Genomic DNA, 23,383 nt, shown 5'->3' with positions numbered 1-23,383 from the left:
TTCCTCTGATGCATTTCCAGATCTCATGTTTGCAGCTTCTGCATGAGATTTATTCTTATTTTATCTGTCTCCAATAAGTCCCCTTCTGTCTTCCCTGGGCTTCTGTAGACTTTATGGACTCCTTTACCTGTCACTTCACTTCCAGAGTCAACAAAATCCACGGTCTGGCAACCTATTTTGGCACACACCAGATCGAATGGAACAGCAGCACAATCACTCTTTTTCAGGCTTTCAAAGGCACTGCAGGGGTCAGAGCAAGGGGTAGAGCAGTCTGATGTATGAGAGACTAATGGACTAAAGCAAACCACAAAATCACTGCTGTCAGATATCCTGGGATCATTACAGTGCCCAACTACAACAAACACACAACAGGAAGATGTAAGACGACTCAAAATGGAGAATTCAGGGAATTTGAACATTGATGCTCCCCCCTTTCTCCTGCCCCCATCCATAATAAAACCCCAATCCAAACCAGCTCTGTAGATTCTGCTTCTACCTAATCAGAAGACTAGAATAGAAAGCAATAAATCCAGAGTGCTGTAGGCAGTGTTAGTGTGTGTCATCCATTGTCAGTGTGAGAGCAGTGCATGGAAATCATGCTGCCATGACACTTGCTGGAGCAGCATGGCCTTTGGTCAGTACTACAGCATTAGTTCAGTCCTTTTGAGCTCTGTTCTTGCTGGGAATTGTATCAGGCCAGGAGTGAGGAGATGCCCATGGGTATGAGCCAGGCAAGGGGCAGATGGAACCAGCCAGCCTGGGTGGGGCCAAGGGGGCAGAATTTGTACCTCAGTGAGGAACCAGGCATTACCAGCTCTCCCTGCCAAAGCCTGCCTGCAGAAGCATTTTAAAGCATAGCTGTGCAACACCAGGCCTGTTTTTAACCTTTATATGTTATAAATTATAATGGCACTATATTATACCGTGCTATGTTCAAGTATAGGAAGCAGGAAAAGTATTTTTCGGCCAGCATGGTTATACTAGTAGAAAACCTGTGAAAAGTGTAAACTCAGTAAATGAATTTTAAGGATTGGGCTGATTTAATACTTCATTACTGGATACTGGCAAATTTGGCATTTTGCCTTGGTTTTCTACAGAGTAGTGGAAATGGGACAAGGCCGTGTCCTTATCATGTATTATAATCTTTCCTTTTTTGCTCTATGTGACTTGGAACAAGTGATTTTTTTCCCCTTGTATTATTTTCATTCTGTACACCAGTTATCTCTCGCGTTAGTCACATCTCCTCAGTGCCCTCAAATGTAAAAGCCTAACACTCTTACGTGCTGTAGGGGACCGTAGCAGCTGTTCCTCCTGAAGGAAAGGGCTGTTTTTATGAGATTTCTCATTTCCATTTTTTATCGCTCCGCGCAGCCGGCCCCGGCCCCGGCCCCGCCTCCCCCTCACGGGCCCGCGCGCGCACCCCGGCGGCGGCGCGCGTGCGCGGCGGAGGGCCCGCCCCCTGCCGCCCTCCCGGCCGAGTCCTCCGCCGTCCCGGCGTGCCCCGCGCGCACCACAGAGCGTAGCGCCGGCCCCGCCGCTCTCCCCGGCTCGCTGCGTGCGCGCGAGGCGGCGCGGCCGCGGCGACATGGCGGGCGTGGGGCGGGCGGAGGAGCAGGAGCAGCACCTGAACGGCGAGCTGCCCCCCGAGCCCGAGGACAGGGACGGCGCGGCCGGGCTCGGCGCCGACGATGGCGCCAAGAAGAAGCGCAAGAAGAAGAAGAAGGGCAGAGCGGGCCCTGCGGGTAGGGGCCGGGCTGCGCCGGGACCCCGCGCTGACGGGCTGGGCGGCGTGAGGGGCCTCGGCCGCACGCCGGGAAGCGGGCGCGGCTGTGCGCGGCCGCGGGGGGCTCTGGGGTCCCGGCGGGCTCAAGGGTCCCGGCGTGCGGGTGCAGGGCACCGCCGAGGCCGCTGTCCCGGCCCCTGGCGGCGGTGTGGGCTGAGGGGGATCCCCGCGGCTCGGAGGGGCTGGCGGTGCCCGGAGCATGCCCGGAGTGTCCTCCCCGCTCCGACGTGCGCAAGAGAAGGCGCCGCTTCCCTCGCCCTCTCCTCTGCCCCGAGGGGAGAAAGGTGTAGGACTGCCGCTGTAAAAGTCATCCCGCCCGATGGAGGCTCTGCACCCCTCCCAAGTTCTCGGGGAGAGCTGGAGCAAGTCTGGGCAAATAGCGTAAAGGCGCGATGGTTTGGGTTTGTTTTAGCAGGCCATCAGTTAGCCATGATCGTGCTGTGCGTTTATAATTATCTACCTCACGCCCATATTATCTCACCAGAGCAGGCTGCTGCTGTGGGAAGAAGAATTAGTTACCGTGGCAGAAAAAAGTAATCAGAAGTGTCAGGCTAATCTACCTTTATATGCAGGTTTCATTAACAGCACCTGTCACTGTGCTGTTCTACAGCCTTACACTTTGGGGCTGCTTTAAGACACAAAAAGGCATTGGGTGCTCAGGTGTCTGTGGGCTGAGTACAACATAATGTTTTTATAAAGCTTTGGGGGCTCTTGGTTACTAACATGGAGCTGATGTTTTACAGTAAGTCATACTTTAACTTTACAAACAGGACAAGAAACTGATAAAGAAATGGAAGGTGCTCTTGATGATGTAGCAAAACAATTGGACAAGCAAGCCCTGGAGGAGAAAGAAAAAGATGATGATGATGATGGCAAGTATAACTTCTATTTTCTCTTAACATTTCCAGTTTCAGCTTCTTCCAAGACTCCCTTTTAACAGACTGTTTACAGATGTCTTGGTTTGATTTTGGTTGGGTTTGTTTTTAGAGAGGTGAGATGCAATTATCTATAGTTTCTACTTTTTGTCAATGGTTTTGCTGTCACACAGGTGTACATATAAAAGTAACAGCAATACAGGCTTTGTTAAAGTTTGTGTTTTCAAGGATCTACCTGCTGAAGGGCAGTGTTTAGTTTGAGATAAGGTAAGCTATAAATCATTCTCACTTGCATTACCACAGCCAGTAGACATTTATGTCCCAAATTATGTCTCTTATTCTTGGCTTGAAACATACAGAGAAAATTTCAAGGGAGCATTTTAATTAATAGGTTTTACAGTCTTTACCAGTGACTTGAAAGCTGCTCATCTGTAATTATAATTTTTCATTGAAATTGAATTTGGGGGAAAATGAATACATAAGCAAGACACACACTTTGTATGTTGCTTGTGCTGTGTAGCTGATTTTCTAAGCCAGAACCTTGAAAGTGTCTCTATTGAAATCCAGACCAAGTCCATCTTTTCTGTAGGGAGATCCAGTTAAGGTGCTGTATTTCCTTTGGTTTGATGGATGGTTCTCTACAGAAATGGATGTTTCAGAAAGCACATTTCTTAAAGTGGTAATTTAGTTTCATTTTTCTGAATTAGCATATAAAGTTGGCTCAACACTTTGAGCAGTCTGCTTAGAAATCTTCTTAGTTCACTTGCTGGAATTTGTCCTTCCAGAATGTCATTTTAATGAATTGGGAATGGAAGTTTTAAAAAATTCAATCAGAGTGCTGAGACATATTAAGTAACAAATTTATCTTTGACCATTACCAATCTGCAGCATCAAGTTTAGTGCAGGTACCTTGCATAGAAATCTGTTCTTAAGGCTTGTTTTGTGGAGTTGAAATGAATGCAGTATGTGCTTTGCCATTCATTGCAACTTTAGGAAGAAGTATTGAGGAGGGTGGTGAAAACTGTATGCAGTGGGAAGAAATCTTTGAAATCATGAGAATAGTTAGAGTTCTGTCTTGGAAGAAATAACAGTGCTGGTTGCAGATCAAATGCTCTGCTCTCCTAGCCTCTTTACAGTATTAGTAATTGTGTTACAGTATTAGAAAGCATAAAACAATGAAGTGATGCTATGACTGAATTAATAGTCTCTTTTTTTTCCCACATATTAGACTTGGATGTGTTTTTAGTAAAACTGATGCTTTTGCAGGAAAATTATAACTAATTGAAGTGTTTTGAAGACAGCTGTGTTCTTGCCTGTACTGGTTGTCACTATTTGCCATCTTAATTGTGTAGTTTCAGAATTGTTTTTATAAGACATGCTGCATTAGATTAAAGTCAATAAAATACCTACTCCCTTTTGCCTTTTATTTTTTTCCTCTTGATAAGCCTGTAACTGGGTGGCCTCAAAAAGGAGACTAACTTTTGAACTCTAGGGGAGATTAGCAAGTGCTCTTTGGATTTCCCTGGCCATATTAAAATATGCTGATAAGTAACATTTTTGCATGATACTGTGCAAAGTTATTAAATGGCTATACCAAAATGATATAAGGTTGGAGTTCTGTTTCACAAAGACCTGAAATTGCTTTTCTGGTGACAATTTCTTTTCCTTAGCAGCTAAGTAAGCTGAAGACAAACAATGTTGGTAGATGCAGTGGTTCTGTTTCTGGCAGCACAGTTAGTCTGCAGCAGCCTTCAAGGACATGAAAGCATAGGCAGGGCTGCTTTGGCTCACAGTTGGCAGTTTCACGTGCAGTGATGTATGAAAGAGCTACAATACCCAGATACCAACAGCAGCAATATTTAAGAAATGCTGGGGGTTTTTTTTCTCTTCAGTTTAGGCCTAGCCTTTGAAAAAATAATCCAGAAATCTCTTGGTGAATGAACTGGAGTATGCCTAATTAATTTCTTTATGAATGGTTTGGGCATTGCTCAAGGTCAGGACAAATGTGACAAAGTTATCACATTTTAAAGAAATTTATATGCACTGGTAAGGATTTTGGGTTGCCTAGGACATACAGATTGATGAAGAATCTGGTAGGTTGGGACCGTGTTATAGATACAAAGTATTTATGTTTGCAGTTTGTTACAGAAACTTAAATTAAAATACTTAATGCCAAAATGAGCTGGGAGGGGCAGGAGTGACACTACTGAAATTTGCCCCAGCTGCAGAATTCCAGCACTCACCATGGCATAGAATTGCTGATGATATTGACCATCACGAGAGGCTTGAAATCTAGTGACTGGAGCAGCTGGTCAGTGTTTTGGTTTGGTTTTCAAGTACAAGCTTCTGGATAAATAGACTCAAAATGGAGTGCTCTGACTTGATTCTAGAAGTTCTTTTAATTTTACTTCTTGCTGTAGTTGAAAATGTTCTATATGTAGATGAGTAGTACTTGTCTGCTTTGAAAAGAATTTGTGGTTAGCACCAGAAGGTTTAGGCAGCTGATGGCACCTGAAGTACTGAGTATGAAGTAAGTAGGGATTAGATGTTGCCAAATGTGAAGTCTGCAGGGTTGTTGTTACCTCCCAGATGTGGCTGTAATTGGTGTGGCTGATTCTTGGTGCTTACCTGCTGTGCTCCCTGGAAACCTCCCACTGGAATGGATTCATAGAATGTTTTGGGTTGGAGGCACCTTTAAAGGTCCTCTGTCCAAGGCCCTGCAGTGATCTTCAGGCAGATCACGTTGCCCAAAGCTCCATTCAGCCTGACCCTGACTATTTGCAGGGATGGGGCATCTTCACCTCTCTGGGAAGCCTGTTCCAGTGTTTGACCACCTTGTACCTCACACATTCAGTGCTTTTGCTGACAGTGGTGTTTGTGACCTTCCCTGTTATCTCAAGATTCAATTTACCCTGGCCTAGAGTAATGACCCCATCTTTACTTCTCTGGGGTCTTTACCTTTCCAGATAGAGTAAGTTCTTGTAGCTGAGGATCAGAAGATGGGGTGGAAGCAGTAGTTTCTAGCTTTTTGTTAGCTGTTGTGTCTAATACAGTGTCCTTTAACAATTCCATGCATCTATTTGCCTGAATTGAGAGCAGAGGAATATGAGGTAGGACTTTCTGAAAACACTTTACCTGAGCTCTCTTTTTTCCTCTGTTTGGTGATATGTTTGTTGTCAACTTTCAAAACTATTTTCTTAGGTCTGTGTTTGGTGTAGGGACTGAAAATGCTGATGGTTTGGTGGCAGCTTCTGGATGTTGGCTTTTAATCCATTAAATTCTGCTGTAAGAGAAGTGTTTCCAGATAGTCCAGATGTTGTTGTGTTCTATTCAAACATAGATTCTTTTAAGATTATTTTGTGTTCAGCTGAGCACTTTCTTTCCTATAGATGGAGATGGTGAAGGAGATGGTGCAACTGGGAAAAAGAAGAAGAAGAAGAAAAAGAAGAAAGGACGTAGGTATCAAGCACAAAAATACAGACTATGTGAATATTTGGTATTAAGTGTGTGCAAGTGCTGGTCTTGCAGCTGAAACAAATTGAAGGGTGCAGTTTGTGTTTTTAGGCTAAGTCTGGCAAGTTATCTTCTTTCTGGTGTCCCTGAATGCCATTGAGGGCATTCATTGGCCTCCAGCATTGGCTAAATGAAGTCATATGAGGGCATTGTGATACAATGTTGTCTTGGTAGAAGCCCAGATTCCAGTTAAGGAGATCTTAAATAACTTCTGCAGTTTAACTTTTATGGTTGAAATGAGAGGGTTAGTATTTCCAGAGTCCCACGTGTAACACTTCCTTGTACTCCACAGCTAAGGTCCAGACAGATCCACCTTCTATTCCAATATGTGATCTGTTTCCCAGCAATGTATTCCCAAAGGGAGAAGAATGTGAATATCCACCAACACAAGATGGGTGAGTGTTTTAAGCTTAAGGAAGAAATGCTTTCATTTTGATGTGCTGAAAAAAATATTAATGTGCAACTAAATGGACAAAATGAGTAATGTACTTTGGGGTTTGCCCTTTTTTTCTTTAACTGGATTTTCAAGGAACTCAGTGAATACCAGTCTTCAGGCCAGAAATGTTTGTCTTTCCCTACCCTTTTAATTAAGGTGCAGCCAGTATGAGCAGAATTGCTGTGAGGCAGGAGGCCCTTGAGACCCATGGTGCTGACAGACTTTCAGCAGGCAGCTTGTAAGAAAAACTTTGTCTGAATCAGAAGTGAGTGAAGGTTTAAAATTCAGGGAGGTGAGACACTATTATGCAGCAGTTTTGTGGCCATTGAGATGCCAACTTTCTGCTACTTATTTTTTGGTAGAGACATATCGATCTGTCCATTTAATTTAAAAGCCTACATGGTGTATTCTGTACTTTGCCTCTCTCTCTTGGAATTAACATGTAGTTATTGCAACCTCACCTGTTTTTGTAACTCATAGTGATGTGGGAATAACGTGCAATTGCACTAAACAACCAACAGCTTCCAGTGGCTCACTGGAACAGAGATCTGCCCCCTTATGTTTTTACTGGTGACTGCTATTTCTTTGTGCACTGTTAGAAACTAAGACATACCAACTTGAATGAGTTTTCCTGATATTTTTCCCTATGTGAAGTGTTGTGGAAGGTCACATTTTACCTGGGGGAAACAGAGGATGCATGGCACAGAATTAGCTTGAATTGTATGCAAACTTGAATGAAAAGACCAGGTATTACTGGAAACTTTTAGACTTCCAGGAAATATTGAATCAAAGCTCTGAAAAAAATAGTTTAAACCAAAGGGAGAGAGTAGGTAGATATTTGTATGTCTGAAAGCATTGTCTAGATTTCAGCGACTTTTACTTCAGAATAAAAGTACTCTGGAATGTTGTTTTTATTGGTTATTTAAACTCAATGCCTATTTCTCATGGAATGTAAGTAAAATAAGTAAGAGAGGTAATGCTTCCAGTACCCCCTATAAATTGTGTTCAGATAATATGGTTTGATTTTTATGAGAGGAAAATTTGCTTTCAAGGAAGCGTCTTCTTTTTTCATTATTTTAGTTTGAACACAATTTCCAAGAGCAGCATTTCATCAGCATGCTAATGAAGTGCTTGCACAGGGTAGTTCTGGCAGGCTGATCCAGGAGTGATTCTTTAATGTTTAAGAGTTTAGTATTTAACCTGGGCCACGTTCATAAGTATATGATTTAAACCAGAAAACTAGATAATAAACAACTTCATCATGTACATAGTTTATTAACAAATAACACACTCTTTTTACACCTCTAATACATATTCAGCTGTTGAAGATTAAAATATTTTCTCTGGTTTAACTACTCTTTATTGAAAAGAAAAAGGACAAAAGCCATTAAAACAAACCTCCTTTCATAACAGGATTTAAGTGGGGTGTCTTTTCTGGACCTGATGTTCTGCTATGGAGGAAGAATATATGCTTCTAAGGAACCTGAAATAGTTTCCTCATGTAATGTGCTTAAGCAAATATGTGCTTAGTTTTCTTCCTAATTTAAATATTCAAATCTTGCTATGCTACTTTAGTATTTCCTAATATAAGCCACTACTTAAATTAGTAGCTGACATTAATGCCAGGACATTTCATATTCTGAGTAATTCCTTCATTTTATGTATTGGTGGAGCATTTTTGTGCCATGTCTTATTCATGCTGAGGTCAGTAGGGTTTTGCCTTTGATTTTTTTTAAGAGTTGCACTTCTGTTCTTAACTGTTAATGTCATGTGCTTTCTAAAGTTACCTCTCATCAACCCACAATTGTGTATTTTGTGTGAGAAGTTCAGCTAGAAGTGGGCGTCATTCAAATTTCAGCCTAAAAATAATAGCAGAGAATCAATGCTTCCATAGACAGCAGACTAACAGGTTTAACATTTTTATATCTCCAGTTGTTTGGGGGAGGGGGGGGAGGTTGTTTTGGTTTTTTTTGAAGCTTGTGTTTTTTCTTGCAGATGTGGGAATTTGAAATGATACAACCGGGAGGGCAGAAAATAAATAAGCACTATTTCATGGTACACCAATTCTGTTAAAGTAGAATTCAGGAATTCTTGACCCTGCCTACTTGTTTCTGCCTGTTTGCTGTTACAGAGTCACTGACTGGTTTGCTTTGGAATGTACCTCGAAGATGAGCTAGTTCCAACCCCCCCCCCCCCCCAATTTCTCTGGGCAGCCTGTTCCTTAACACCCTCACAGTAAATGAATTCTTCCTAGCTTCTAATCTAAACCTACCATCTTTCAGTTTATAGCCATTGCCTCTTGTCTTGTTACTCTATGACCTTGGAAAAAGCTCTCCCTGTCCGGTTCTGGAAGGTGCTCTGAGGTCTCCCCAGAGCCTTCTCTTCTCCAGGCTGCAGGGCCCCAGCTATTCTCAGCCTGTCTTCACAGGAGTGGTGCTTACAGCCATGATCATTTTCATGGCCCTTCTCTGCACTCACTGAAACAGCTCCACATCTTTCTTATCTTGGGGGCCCCAGAGCTGAATGTAATACTCCAGGTGAGGTCGCAGTAGAGGGGTAGAATCACCTTCCTTGACCTGCTGGCCATGGTGCTTTTGATGCAACCCAGTGTGTGATTTGGCTTTCTGGGCTGTCAGTGCACATTGCTTGGTCATGTGGAGCTTCTTGTCCACCAACATCCCCAAATCCTTCTCCTCAGAGCTGCTCTCAATCCATTCTTCACCCAGCCTGTGTTTGTGAGGGCATTGTCCTGACCCAGGACAGGGTGCAGAACCTTGCACTTGGCCTTGTTGAACGTCATGAGGGTCACACAGGTCCACCTCTCAACCTTGTAATGGTCCCTCTGGATGGCATCCCTTCCCTCCAGCATGACTGCTTTATCTGGGAGAAGATAATCTGAGGAAATGCTTTTCTGGATTTCTTTGATCACTATAATCTAAATTACAGTGTGATCCTGTAAGGATTTGTCCTGGTGAAAACTGCAGGCTGTGAACTGGAGTAAAAAGCTGGACCAAATGGTTTGGACAAGAGTTGAATTTCTTCAGCTGACATGTGACAGGCAGCACATTAGGGATAAAAAAGTTTGTTAGCTCATGTACCTGTGTTAGCTCATGTACCTGTGGGAGGACTTGTGTTTGGCATGAGGCCTTCACCTGACCAGCTGATTTTTCATGTGTCCTGAAGTGCTTAGGCCCTAGCAGAAGTTCTTGTTGCCTCCCTTGCTGAGTTCCCTGGTGGCAGTAGTGCAGCTTTTCCAGCACAATGCTTTGGGTCTGCTACAGTGTTTTTACACGTAGAGGCAGTTCTGTCCCCCGCTTGACTCGTGTGAAGTGACAATATGCTGAAATACAGTAAGACAGAGTGAGGATGGCTTCCTGCCAGTTTGCTGGAGTTGCACTCCAATCTGTGACAGATGGCAGAGCAGCTGCCCAGACTCTGTCAGCAATTCTTGCTACCAAGGGGTGTTCGCTGCTGGAATCCAGAACAGTCTGAAAGGATCTTTGAGTCTCTGTCCCCAGTGTTTTTCTGCAGTGCACCTTTTCCATCTTGGGTGACTACTGTGCTGGCAGGAGCCCAGGTTTTACAGCACGTTGCTTTCTTTTCTTGGTATTTGCTGGATTGAGGCAAATTGTAGGAGTAGTATGTGTGATGCTTGCTACTGGAGCAAGAAAACTGCTCAGAAAGGTAAATGTGGGATTTCTGCTTTACACTTTTATCTGAAAAGAAGCAGAAAGTTCAATGGAAACAAGCAAAAGGGTCTCAAAATATTTTGTGTCCTCTGATCATCCTGAGAAAGATTAATGGAATAGCCTATTATCCTCCTTTATCTTTTCAACTATTATACTGAAATACTCAGTATAAATATGTATACTTATAAATCTGTATATAAGTATATATTCTTAGTTCAAAATGCAGCAAAACTCAAGGGCATAGTCCCTTGGTTCACTTGTACCAGTTTCTTGGCTGTAAGGGAAACTCAGAGTGGAGCTAAGATACGTGTCTGTGAAACAGGTAAAAAGCTACACCTTTGGATTTCAAAAGCTAATCCTTTACACTCTGTGTACTCAGTTGTTTGCTTAAAATCAACTCATTTGCATTAATTTCTAAATTTGAAAATCGGTGTATTTCAGCATCTTTGGTCCATCTTTTCCACCACCCATTTTCTTTGAAGACCCACCTGCTAGCATGTGTAGCAGTGTATTGTTCTAGTACTTTTTGTCTGGCATAGCATGTACAGAGTTCTTTGAGTCATCACTAGGGTTTTTTGCACTATTGTGTGGCTACAGCTTCACCATTTGAAGGGTTATCTCTACTTTGTAGTCAGAGTAGTCTTCTAGCTAAGTTCTGACAGTTATTGGAGTACTTTAATTATGTTTTTGTTTGTTTGCTTTCATGGAACCTTAGTCACGTTGGATTTTTGCATAATACAAAATATATTCAAAGCTAATCTTATACTTAATCCTGTATTAAAAACTATTTCTGTCTTTGTTCTGTGAACCTACCAAAGAGCCACAATGAGTGGTGCTCTCCCATAACAAATGTTAATTCACCATCCAGTCCATTTAGAAAGTAACATTCTGGCCTGTGTCATACTTACCATGCACTGTGTTAGGTGTTATTACTTAAATATTCTGAGCGTGACTGAAAATAATACTGGAACTGCAAGCTCTTAAATTTTGAAGATGCTTATTGTCTGTGTCAGCAGCAGTTTCTGGGCCAAGCAGCCACACCACAGTGCTGAGGTTCATCTCTATACAGGAACAATGCTGTCTGAATGAATAAGATTGTTAAAAAAATAAACTTTTTGCATGAGTAGAGCCTGATGCAGTTTTTTGCCCTGCTGAACTTAAGGTGGACTTGCAGGTATTACTATGAAATTTGTACGCCTGTTCTGTGTCTTGGAAAATTTGGGCATCCTTCAAGCACCCTGCTTGTCTGGACCTTTGGGAGGATGTTACTGCCTTGCACAGCTGTTAGTCTGTGGTACTAATAGATTTTTTATTTATTTTTTTTCATAGGCTTCCTTTATTCTGAAAATTGTATAAATCAGGATCTTTTCTTACACAGGGGAATGTAGACCTGACTGGTTAATAACCACTTTGCAGGCTTTAGACAGAAGTTGTAATGACTGCTGTGATTACAGTAACTTGTTTAAAACATTTCCTTTATTTTCAAGGCGAACTGCTGCTTGGAGAACAACTAGTGAAGAAAAGAAAGCACTAGACCAAGCCAGTGAGGAAATCTGGAATGATTTTCGGGAGGCTGCAGAGGCACACAGACAAGTGAGGAAATATGTTATGAGCTGGATAAAACCTGGAATGACAATGATAGAAATCTGGTAAGGACACACATCTTCTAGAAGACCTGTGCTGTAGATTTTTCTTCATTTTCCAGAGAGGGAGAAATTTAGCCTCAGTTTTGTGTGCTTAATTCACTGTGTAATGAATGTTGAGGAGATTTGTGTTTGAAGTACACAACCACTGTTGCCAATTATTTCCTTTAAGCTTCTTCTTGCATTTTTAGCTTATGCAGCTTTACAGGGCCTGGGATTATACTGAATTTTAAACAAAGCTTTCCATGATGTTCATGTACTTTGATTATGTGCTTCATTTAGTTTTCAGTGCCTTTGCTACTCTGCAGCAGTGCTGGGAGAAGCAGCAATAGCAGCACTGCTGCTGCTTGCCAGAATTGTCATGAAATGGCATGTGGACAGTGAGGTGCAGTCTGTGCTGGGGACTGGGCAAGGAGAGGAGGCATAAAACCAGCATGGCTGTGTAATCAGGGCAGGAAGGTTTGGACTATGTTTAGTCTTCTTTGACTGACTGCTGTTTCTGGTGGAAGCACAGTGGGGTTTTTATTATTCTCAGTTAGTAAGAAATAACTGAGCAAATGGATTTGGATGAATGTGAATTTGATTAAGTTTAAAGAAAGAATTAGCCTGGACTGATTTTCATGACTCTTCCAACTATTACTTTTTCTGTCCTTCAGTTTATCTAGATTGAATGTCTACTGTCCAAGTACTGCACTGATCCAGAACAGTTTAGCTTCCAAAATCAGGTGCTTTCAGCCTGGTGTGACTGAGGACTGTGCTGACAAGAGTAGGATAGTAAGAAAGCTAATGAGAGCTGATCCCCAAGGTAACTGTGCAAGGATAAAGAAAGACATAATATGCCATGAGGGAAAGTAGAAGAAAGGCAGCTCACTGGTCTGGGTGAAACAAATCTGTTTTAGTGATTTATACAGTTTGGCTGTTCTAAGCACACGTTTCTTCTAAACATGACTGTTCTTGCTAAAGTACCTCAGACTGTGGGGCCTTGCTGATTAAAATATGCTCTCTTTTTTCATGTTTCTCTGGCTTTCTTAAAATCAGAGTTTGGTGCACTGCAGTGAGCTGCAGTTTACCTCATTCACTGACACTGAAGGAGAATGCACCGTTGGATGTGTATTTGTGGATTTGCAGTAGCTAGCATCTTGAGGTTAGACAAAACCAAAAAACAAAGGCTAGTCTCACACGGTTTATTTTATCATAGTTACCACTCAGTTTTTTTAAAAAGTCCTTTTATAATCAGTTTTTTAAAAAATAAGAGGCTTTACCTCCTTTTTCCCACCACTTTTTAAATCACAGTAATTATAAAGAATGCATTTAATTTGCCTAAACTTTGGTTGTCTAACCTCTGCTGTTCAGGAAGAATTGGTTAAATGTACCTTGTAAGGATAAATATTTTAAACTTAAATTAAAAACAATAGAGAAGGGCTCATTTTTGCCTAAGAAAGGGTAGAGGAAACAACACAAAGAGCTGAAGATTGTTGTGTTGTGCCTATGTTTTTCAGCCTAGAGTTGTCTGTCTACTTAGCATACAAATAGTTATTTTGATATAAAAACATTTGCTTTAATATTTTTCTGAGGTTTTGTTCTTGCATTGATTTATTTGAAATCGTCATAAGAAATACTAATGACAACTGTCCTATTCTTTTTTTCTTCTCCCTCCCGTCTGCCTTTCAGTGAAAAACTAGAAGACTGCTCACGCAAGCTGATAAAGGAAAATGGTTTAAATGCAGGTCTTGCATTTCCTACGGGGTGTTCTCTGAATAATTGTGCTGCCCACTACACTCCCAATGCTGGAGATCCAACAGTCCTGCAATACAATGATATTTGCAAAATAGATTTTGGAACACATATTAGTGGTTAGTTTTCATTTATTAATTAAAACTTTGAGAATGTTCTTCGGTGCAAATACTGTGGAGCTAACTTAACTTCTGCTGATTTCAGGTCGAATTATTGACTGTGCTTTTACAGTCACGTTCAATCCAAAATATGACAGACTATTACAAGCTGTAAAGGATGCCACAAATACTGGAATAAAGGTATGAACTTTATGTAAGTAATTTACAAAGACTTTTTCAGTAAATGTTGTGATTCTTTTCCCTTTATATTTGCATTTCTTTTCAGTGTGCTGGAATAGATGTACGTCTCTGTGATGTGGGAGAGGCCATACAAGAAGTTATGGAGTCTTATGAAGTTGAAATTGATGGCAAAACATACCAAGGCAAGTTATTTTCTTCATATAGGGATAGTTGTTTTAGAAGTGTGAATCTGTATATCAGTTTGTATAAATACTGATTTCAACATAAGATATTGAAAAGACTTTTCTGCTAGAAGTATGGTGTGGGTCTTGCATAAATACATGTTTATGGCTGGCTTGCCTTTCCTTTGGAGAAACGTTCTTGGCTTATACTTCCAAGTATTGCATCTCTTAACAGATAAGATGATAAGATGAATGCTAAACAGCAGTTTTGAACTGTACAGATAATTTGATACTTGCTGTTTGGCTTATTAAGCTTTTATTACTGTTGGAGTTGCTGCTCTTTAATAATGAAGCCTTGCTAAAGCCTACAAAACTATCCTGTGTTTTGGCTGGTGTTTGTACAAGATAGTGGATAGTTCTGTGTTTGGTTCCTGTGCACTATGATGACTCACTATTGCACTTTAAATATGGAATAACAAACCAAATTGCCCTAAAGGGTTCACCATTTGTTAGGAAATTGCCTGTAATATTCATGTTCTCTTCCAAAGTGAAGCCAATCCGCAATTTGAACGGACACTCCATTGGGCCCTATAGGATACATGCAGGAAAAACAGTACCCATTGTGAAAGGAGGAGAAGCCACAAGAATGGAGGTCAGTTGAGTTCTTTATTCCTTCTGTTAAATTTCCCCAGTATCATTGCAAGAATAGTATTTCTGTGCACTTCTCATTTGTAGTTTTTGTCATTCTGGTGAATAATTGCAGTGGAATAAGTGCTGTAATGTGTAATGCTCCTGTACAGGAGTAGTTCTGTCTCAGTGCCTTCTTCATTTTAGCCCTGGAGTGTTCAGGTATCTAACACTTCCTGAAACTGAAGCCTTGGAACACTGCTATTTAAAAAACAAACCAAAAGAAACCCACCACTGTTGAAATCTGAATGCCACAGTAATCCTTACTAAAACTCCTACATATTTATTTCTCTGTGTGTATATGTTATTAATGGAGTGTTGGAATGTTGCATTCATGGAACATTCATGAAAAGAAAAGCAACATGTAAAGGAATTCACATTTAGGGGTGAACTGGAATTCAGGAAATGAGAGTTTTCCTGAATGACTTGCAGGTCATTCATACTCCTTGTTTGTTTCTTTTCTAATGAAATCTTCTCTCAGTCAGGTAATTCTTGATGAACACATCTGAAGTGTAGTTTCGGATAACTTTTTGTGAGTACTGTTAGATAGAGTATTTTTCTTGAAAAGCTTCCATTGTAGTTTTTCTCTGCAGATACAAAGTAATTAAGTGTATTTGTAGTTAATGTGAGAGGCTAGTTCAAAGATGTTGTTTGGGTAGTGTTCTGGAGCAGGGAAAGGGCAATGGCTGTACATGATGTGACAAAGTACCAGTTGGGAAGGCAGTATTCAAACATGGAGCCTGAGATTTAGCCATCATTGTCACTGAAGCTCTTGTTCTCATAAGATAAGATTTAAAAGATGGGTGATGAGACAAGATGCTTTTAATTTTATTCTAAGCTTCATCGCTAATGATCACCAGTAAGTCTGTCAGGATAGATAAGGCTTGTCAGAGCTGAATAGGCACAAGTGTGGTCTGGACAGGATTGTTTTTTGGGGTAGGCTCACTCTCATCACCCAAAACTTGTATCATAGTTGTTTACCTATGATGTGCACAAAAAGACAAAGTTTAAATTATCTTATCTATAAGACTGTGCAAAGGGATTAAGAGTATTGGAAAAGCAAGATAGAAAAACTTGTGTGTTCTTCTTAGTTTGACTTAGTTAATGGCTTGGCTTTGGGGAGAAGACTTTTTCTAATTTCTTCAGCCTCTGTAGGTTACTTAGGACACAATTTTACATCGTTAAGTACGGTGCGGTTGACAATGAAGAATGTGAAGCATAGCCAAGGTCTTGCTGTACTGTGCTAATTATAGTATCAAACTGCAATCCAGGGAGTTTTTTGTGACTAACAGAGCCTCTGATGATCCTTATTCAGAAAAAGTGGGTTTTAAGTGAATCTTGTGGCAACATTGTTTGGGGCTTTTTGAGGGTTGGTTTTTTAAATGAGTCAGTTGAATATTCAGGGACATCTTCAAAAGTTTGTCTTGAATTTGTAGCCTGTTACTGCTTTTCATACAACTTCTCATTCTGGGCTGCTGACTTTAAAAGCAGCTTAATAAAATACACAGTGAACTCATAGTGTCCATCAGTGTTTGATGCCATGGCTTGTTAAGTCCCTGTCATAGTCCTGCTGTTAAGGATGTGTGAATGCACTTGGCAGAAATGAGTTTGTATAACGGCATTTCAGTATGTTCTTGGCTAGAATTTTGATAATGCCCTTGCAGATATATATGTATCACCTTCATTTCTTCAAGAAATTCATCTTGTGGAATGAAAATGAGCAGGTTATGGGTATATACTAGCACCAGAAAATTAGTTACCAGAAAATTCTTGCAGGAATTGGGCAGTATGTGCCAGTAATCAACATCTAGTTGCTATGTCTAAACTATACATATCCTAGGACTTATACCTGAATAGCACAGAAGTACTTCCAGGTAGTAAAAGTAGTCTCTTAGCTGTGTTAGATGTATGCCTTGACAATGTTTTAACTGCAAGGACTTTGAGAAATTGTGACTAGAGACATGCTGATGCTTCTGGCTTGAAATAAAATGCTACTAATGTAAATAGTTGATGGTAGTTGTAACTCTAATGTGTGAAATCTCCATGCTGAATTTTCTTCTACATTGATTTGACAATTGAATCTATTCCCATTTAATGACTCGTGTTCAGAAGTGTAATACTGAAATGTTCTATCACAATGACACAATGTCACATTTTCCACATGCACCATGTTCCTTTTTTCTCTCCTTAGGAAGGTGAAGTGTATGCCATAGAAACCTTTGGTAGCACAGGAAAAGGCGTTGTTCATGATGATATGGAGTGTTCTCATTACATGAAGAACTTTGATGTCGGCCATGTGCCAATAAGGTTGGATTTTGTTGGTGTATTTTGATAGAGCTACCACCCCCTTGGGATTCAAATTTGATACAATGCATGTTCTTCACTAGTTAAGGCTGCTAATACTGGCAATATTGTTACAAAATACACTCTCATTGTTAGTGTGGAATAACACAGAATTATTTCCAAGAAACTGAAAATGGAGAAAATATGTTTTGGGAATACAATCTTCCTGCCATTATTTTTTTTATGATTCATAATATATAGATTATATTTGTGCATTCACCTGTGTATTAAATGTATAGTGGGTTTTTTTAGTCAGTATCTGTACTGTGATTGTGTGTCACAATCTTTGTCTTGCTGCTGTTCCCAGAATCTATTAAGCTATTTGTGCCATCTGTTTTATTTTATGGATATTTTGAGAGTTTTGAGTTTTTGTTTTAGTGTATAGCTGTAAAAAGAAGAAATTCCTCATTTTTAATTTCACTGAGTTTGCATTTTGGCATTTGTAGGAGTGCAACATATTTTCTGAAACAAAGACCACTCTGGTCAGAAACGTAGCGGGCAGACATGCTTTTCCATTGCACATACCAGGAGTGTGAGAGAGGATAGGAGGAATTAGACTAAAGATCGCAAAGGAACTGCTTGACTGCAACTAAGCTTAGTTTTTAGAAGATCTATAAATATATATATTTTTTATGTCTGTAAATTGTAAGAAATATGAATAAAAAGCTTACTGAGTATTTACTTCAGAAGTGAAAACTCAGCATTTTAAACCACCAAGCTTCTTCCAAAATTAGTTCAGATGACTGACCACTGTGAATCAGGAAGAATTCTGTTTTTCTTTATAAAATGAAATGTCCTTTTATTTTTTAAGAGAGAGATTTCTGTCCTATTACTGCACTTGAGTGGGCGCGGTTGGTGAGAGAGAGACGGTGAATTTTGTTTCTTGATCAGAAGGCTTGATTTATTAAGATATTATATATAATACATTATGACTATACTAAATAGAGTATAGAGAGAGGTTTGCAGAGCTGCTAGCTAAGCTAAGAATAGAAAGAAAGAATTTATAACAAAGTTGTGTCTAGGGACTTAGTTTCTTAGCTTGCACTGGTGATTGGCCCTTAATTATAAACATAGAAAATGAGCTAATCAAGGCGAATCTTATTGCATTCCACAGCAGCTGATAACAATTGTTTACCTTCCCTTCTGAGGCCTCTGCCTTCCAGAAGACACAGAAATCTGAAAGAAAAGATTTCTGTAGAAAAATGTCTGCGACACTGTCCCTGTGTTTAGTTTAGCTTGCAGATAGGTTCACAGTCTGTTTTGAAGGATATCTATTTGCAGGAGGAGAGCGCACTTCGTTTTCTAAAGAGAACATGGGACTGATGTAGAGAGACATCCCAAGTCTAGGCACTCTGAAAAGACCTTGCAGTCTAACCTTATTCTTAGTTGGTGTGCACTGTTTCTGCAGTGAGTGCATGCTGGTGATATCTCTGAATTCTCCAACACGTTCTTGTTTGGTTTTCTCCCTCCAAGGCTTCCAAGAGCGAAGCACTTGCTGAACGTTATCAACGAAAACTTTGGTACTCTTGCCTTCTGCCGGCGGTGGCTGGATCGCCTGGGGGAGAGCAAGTACCTGATGGCGCTGAAGAACCTGTGCGACCTGGGCATCGTGGATCCCTACCCGCCCCTGTGCGACATCAAGGGCTCCTACACGGCGCAGTTCGAGCACACCATCCTGCTGCGCCCCACCTGCAAGGAGGTCGTCAGCAGGGGCGACGACTACTGACTCAGAGCCACCTCAGCACCTTTGTGTCCAGGCTGTCTTGGAACATGCTCTGCCAGAATTCATTTGCAACACGTTGTCTGTTTGAACGGTGGACCGATGTTAAAACTTTCCGTATTTGGAAAGGAAGGAATTTAATCTAAGGCAAGTCTTCTAATTGTAACTAACCATGGAAAAAAAAGCTTTCAGGCCTTTAGAAATATTTCAAAAGTTACTTATTTTTTCTGTTCAGGGAAATACGTGCTATAAAGCTCAATTTTTAGTTTGGAATGAGTTATCCATTTTGTTCTGAACATTTATGATAAAAGATGCTTTTCAAATATTTATATGACCATATTCCTACTTGAATGCTTTGAATGACTACACCTGATTTCTGCGCCCCAGTCCTCTATGATATTGCCTTTTAAATTTCCTGGAATCCATTTTGTAAAAAATAAAGATAAATTTTCAAATCTGAAAATATATATAATTTTTAGAAGTCTGGTTATGATTCTGGTCAGGAGTCCACTGGGAAACTGCTCTATTAAATATTTTGCAAACTTGATTTGCCATTTCTTGTCTTGAAACTGGACCTTGTCTTGCCCTTCATATGAAACTTGGCCTTTCATGCTTGTTTAAATAGTTTTGTCAGTACTGGGATACAGGGCAAGAAGTCATCAACACTTTACAGGACAAAATGTGACAACTACAGTGAAGGTGTGTGGTAAGGGTTTTGAGTGTGCTAGTCTAGTTTAGACTTCAGCTCTATTAATGCAGCTGGTGGTCTCTGCTGCTGGTGGCATCAAGAAGCAGCTTTGGGCTGAAGTCAACTTCGTTTTAGTGTATGTGCCTACAGAACCCTTGCCATTGGCATACCCTCTTGCACAGAGTCAAATTTCATGTGATTTCCTGTCCTTTTACAGTTCACATTTGATTGCACAAGTGGTGGGGACAAGGAAAACAATTTAGTTTTGGGTTTTAAGAGTTACTTCATGCAGGCAAAATAATCTGGAGTATTTGATGTTTCCTTGACATAAAAAGTCATTGAGTTCCTGCTGCAGTGAAATCTGACTGTTGAATCTCATTTGTAAAGGTAAACTAAATCCCATGGCTCTGCAGCCCTACATGCAATGTGTCTTCCAATGCTGTATCTTTACCTCATTATTTGCATATTAAAATTATCAGTAGTTACTGGTGATAAAAATGACAGCTGTTAATAGGTCAGTAACAGTGCCTTAAACATAAGTGCTTGGAAAACAGATACTTCACCTGCTCCTTTATAGTCAGCCTGTCTCTATAGAAGAGTTCATATTAACTTAAAAATCAGTTATTTTCTTCTCTGTCTTTAGGTAAAAGCTGCATTTTTGTCCTTTCATACCTGATTATGTGAGCTGCAATTTAGAGGGGAGCAGTGTCATGTACTGCCTACAGTTTAAAAATAACAGACACTGGTGGGGTTTTTACCCCAATTACAAGTATTGTTCAAATTCAGTACTGTTTAAACTTGCAGAAATGGATGAAATGGGACACTGAAATGTGTATTTATTTCTGCTGTTGCTGTTTGGGAACCTTGGCATCCCAGCAATGAATTTTAATTTATGCAGCTGTGTGTTTGTGTCTCAGCTTCCCAAGAAACAGTAGCTAGTGTGGGTGCTTGTGCATTGCAAAGTGAAAGCTGGCACTTGAAAGAATCTGTGCTGGGTACATTGCTGCTGCTATTTTTATTGATGCTAACAAGACCATGCTCTTCTGCACTTCTCGATGTGACACGAGCAGGTTCCTGTAGCCTGGCTGCCTTCCAGCTCACCTGTTTTTGTACAAAGTCCGCTGGAAACAAGAGAAATCTGGTTTAGTTCTTGCCTGCTTATTGGCAGTTTCCGGACTTTTCTCTCTAGAAGGTGCCTGGTTATTAGTAGCTCAGTGTGACTTGGTATTGTTTCTACAGCTTAAGGCTTAACTTCACTGATAGTAACTTTAAAAGCATTTGGTTTTACAAATCAGTTATGTGTTTTCTTTCCTTTGTTTTTGGGGTTTTTTACCTGGACTAGCAGAGCTAGTTTGGACTATGGCCTCTTTTAACTTTTTAATTTGCTGGCTGTTTGTTAGTTCACATGTAGAGGCCGATCATCATGTGTAACAAGTTGAAGTAGAAATGACTCAGAAAGACTTGCAGAGCGTGATGACTTGCCCATAAGTTTCACTGGGTGTTTCTGCATACAAGCGTCCTGTGCTGCTGGCCCTCCTCCATCCTCCTGCCTGCCATATAAAAGGCAAGCCCTATTTCTGTCTCCTTAAAATAAATAAATTTCCTACTGCTCTCGTGCTCTTCTGGCTGCCTTCTCCTGCTGCTGTAAGTGTTAAATGTCCTGGCCATGCTGTCTGGTAAGTGAACCATGCTCTTGTCACTTGACAAAATCAAAATTTTACCAAAAGACAAAAAACAAAAGTTAACCAAAAGACTTTTGAGCCAGATGTTGAGGTCTGTTGTCAAACACCCAGAAGATGGGGTCTTGTTTCCTGTACATACATTAGAGTATGTGCAGTGTACCTTGAGTGACGTGTCCTTTTGATGAAGGCATGGCCTAAGATTTTCCTAATTTTAGACTCAACTACCATGCTTCTCCTCTTAGATGTGGGTAAGACAGGGCTGCTGGGTTCAGCAGACACAGCTGGGTGAGTATAACCACAGCATTTTAAAGAGGAGGCTGAAGTAGAGTGTGTGGGGAGGCATGTGGAGTTCCTGTTCCAGCAAGAAAACTGCTGCTGTGTCTTTCTGTGTGCTTGTGGCATGTTTGCTGCAGTGTATCAAAATACTTTCAGAACAGTACCAAAACACAGTAAGATGGTATGCAAACTTAATGATGGGATGTGTAAACATAACTGGAATTTGATATTCACAGCTGGTGTTGGTGGAGATAAGAGGAATTTTGCCAAATCCTATTTCCAAAAAAAACAAGAAAAGAAGGCTTTTCACTGTTATTTATTTCCCAGGATTATGCACTGTTGGTACTCAGTCCTCTGTGGAACATCAGTCAGCTGTCCAGAATGGGAGGTGGGCAGTGTCTTTTCCTCAGTTCAAACACTTTCACAAAGGTGTGTTTAGAGATAAAGACCATGTAGCTTGCCAAAAGCATGGCATGCTCTGAAGCAGGTTATATTTTTTTTAAGACTTATGCATAGTTATTTTTTCCCACAAGGATTCATTCAAGAGGCTTTTCTGTTTTTATAATTTTGAGTGTTTCAGTATTTTTAAAGTAAAAGAAAAAAGACAACTCTGCTCTGACTCTTTTATCATTTTTGACTTGGTGTTTTTGCCATGACAGGCACCCAACTCTTATAACTTGGTCATATTCATTTTAGCTCTGCTTTGCATTTCTATTGATGCTTACATCTCTCTTCTTTTACAAAGGTACAGGGCTCTAGGTAAAAAACCCAAAAGCTGTGTGGGCTAGTCAGCAGTTCAGATGAACAATAATTTTTTTACCTCGTTGTTTTGGAAGTTTCTGAAACTACAATTTTTTTTTCTTTCAGTAAGGCTAAATCTCGGAATCCCTTAAATGGGAGAGGGCTCTATAGAAGCCTTCTCACCACTAGAGAAGAGTGAAGGTGTGTGCTGTCAGGATGCATAAATCCATTACCACCGGGGACTGGGAACTCTTACTGTTTTCAGTTTAAAGTGAGGCTGCTTTGGCCTGTGTGCTGCATCCCTGAGATCTCAGTGAGCTTGCAGATGACACAAAGCCAGAGGAGTGGCTGGTAGGCCAGCTGGGGGCACTGCCACACAAGGGCAGCAGGACAGGCCCAGGGAATGAGGCAGGAGGAACCTCATGGCTCCTACACCGGGAATCCCCACTCCTGCTCCTGGGCAGGAAGCACAGGCTGGGTGGGAAGCAGCTGCCCCGAGAAGGACCTGGGGTAGAAGCTGTCCATGAACCAGTAACGTGCCCTTATGGCAAGAGAGGCCAACAGCCTTAATCTGGTTAAAGGGTCACAGCTACTACCTGAACTAGTTAAACATCAAGAACTGAAGCAGAAGCTGTAGAGAAGAGCACCTGAATTAGCTCATCCTTGTGGTGGACTGCACTAATCATCTCTACCCTCCCCACTGCCTGGATTAGGACTGGGACTCTTTCTCCTCCCCTTCTCTTGTTCTGTTCAAGAGGAGCACTGGGAAGAAAGCTGGAGTTGCTTTTGCAGAGCTAAAGATGTCTTTCAGAGAAAGCCTGGAGACTCAGCAATCTTTGCTGCAATGCAGAGGAATAGCTGGAAGCAGAGCATAGGCAATCTTTCTAGTAAAGAGGGCAGGGTAAGCTTCCTTCAATGTGCTTAATAGGGATGATTCAGACCAATTAACTCTCACACCCAAGTTGCTCTCTACATGTCCAAAGACAGATTCTTAATGCCTGAGTCTCTGAAGACCCCTAAGGATATCCTAAGAGATTGTGCTTGGAGGAAGAAAAAGTATCAGAAGCCTGAAAAGCAAATTTTCTGAACTACCTGTAAGTAGAAAGTGGTGTT

General features: G+C 41.0%; 1 protein-coding gene across 1 annotated transcript; it reads left to right on the top strand.

The window, feature by feature from the left end:
• Positions 1-1,570: 1,570 nt before the first annotated feature.
• Positions 1,571-19,430, top strand: METAP2 (methionyl aminopeptidase 2). Its single transcript, XM_058023170.1, has 11 exons — positions 1,571-1,742; positions 2,554-2,655; positions 6,048-6,113; positions 6,464-6,566; positions 11,784-11,945; positions 13,611-13,792; positions 13,878-13,972; positions 14,058-14,154; positions 14,682-14,785; positions 17,012-17,127; positions 18,637-19,430. The coding sequence occupies exons 1-11, from the start codon at positions 1,586-1,588 to the stop codon at positions 18,887-18,889; spliced, it is 1,437 nt and encodes a 478-aa protein (XP_057879153.1). The 5' UTR covers positions 1,571-1,585; the 3' UTR covers positions 18,890-19,430.
• The last annotated feature ends 3,953 nt before the right edge of the window (positions 19,431-23,383 follow it).

This window comes from Melospiza georgiana, chromosome 4 (assembly GCF_028018845.1).
Source record: "Melospiza georgiana isolate bMelGeo1 chromosome 4, bMelGeo1.pri, whole genome shotgun sequence".
NCBI lineage: Eukaryota > Metazoa > Chordata > Aves > Passeriformes > Passerellidae > Melospiza > Melospiza georgiana.
The sequence above is the reverse complement of the archived record's forward strand: the minus strand, read 5'-3'. Positions and strand labels throughout refer to the sequence as shown.

Bases quoted from the DNA above. Each gene is read 5' to 3' on its own strand.
- METAP2 (XM_058023170.1), top strand. From the start codon at position 1,586: ATGGCGGGCGTGGGGCGGGCGGAGGAGCAGGAGCAGCACCTGAACGGC. The intron at 1,743-2,553 runs GTAGGGGCCGGG...CTTTACAAACAG, and splicing joins GGGCAGAGCGGGCCCTGCGG to GACAAGAAACTGATAAAGAA. The intron at 14,155-14,681 runs GCAAGTTATTTT...TCTCTTCCAAAG, and splicing joins TGATGGCAAAACATACCAAG to TGAAGCCAATCCGCAATTTG.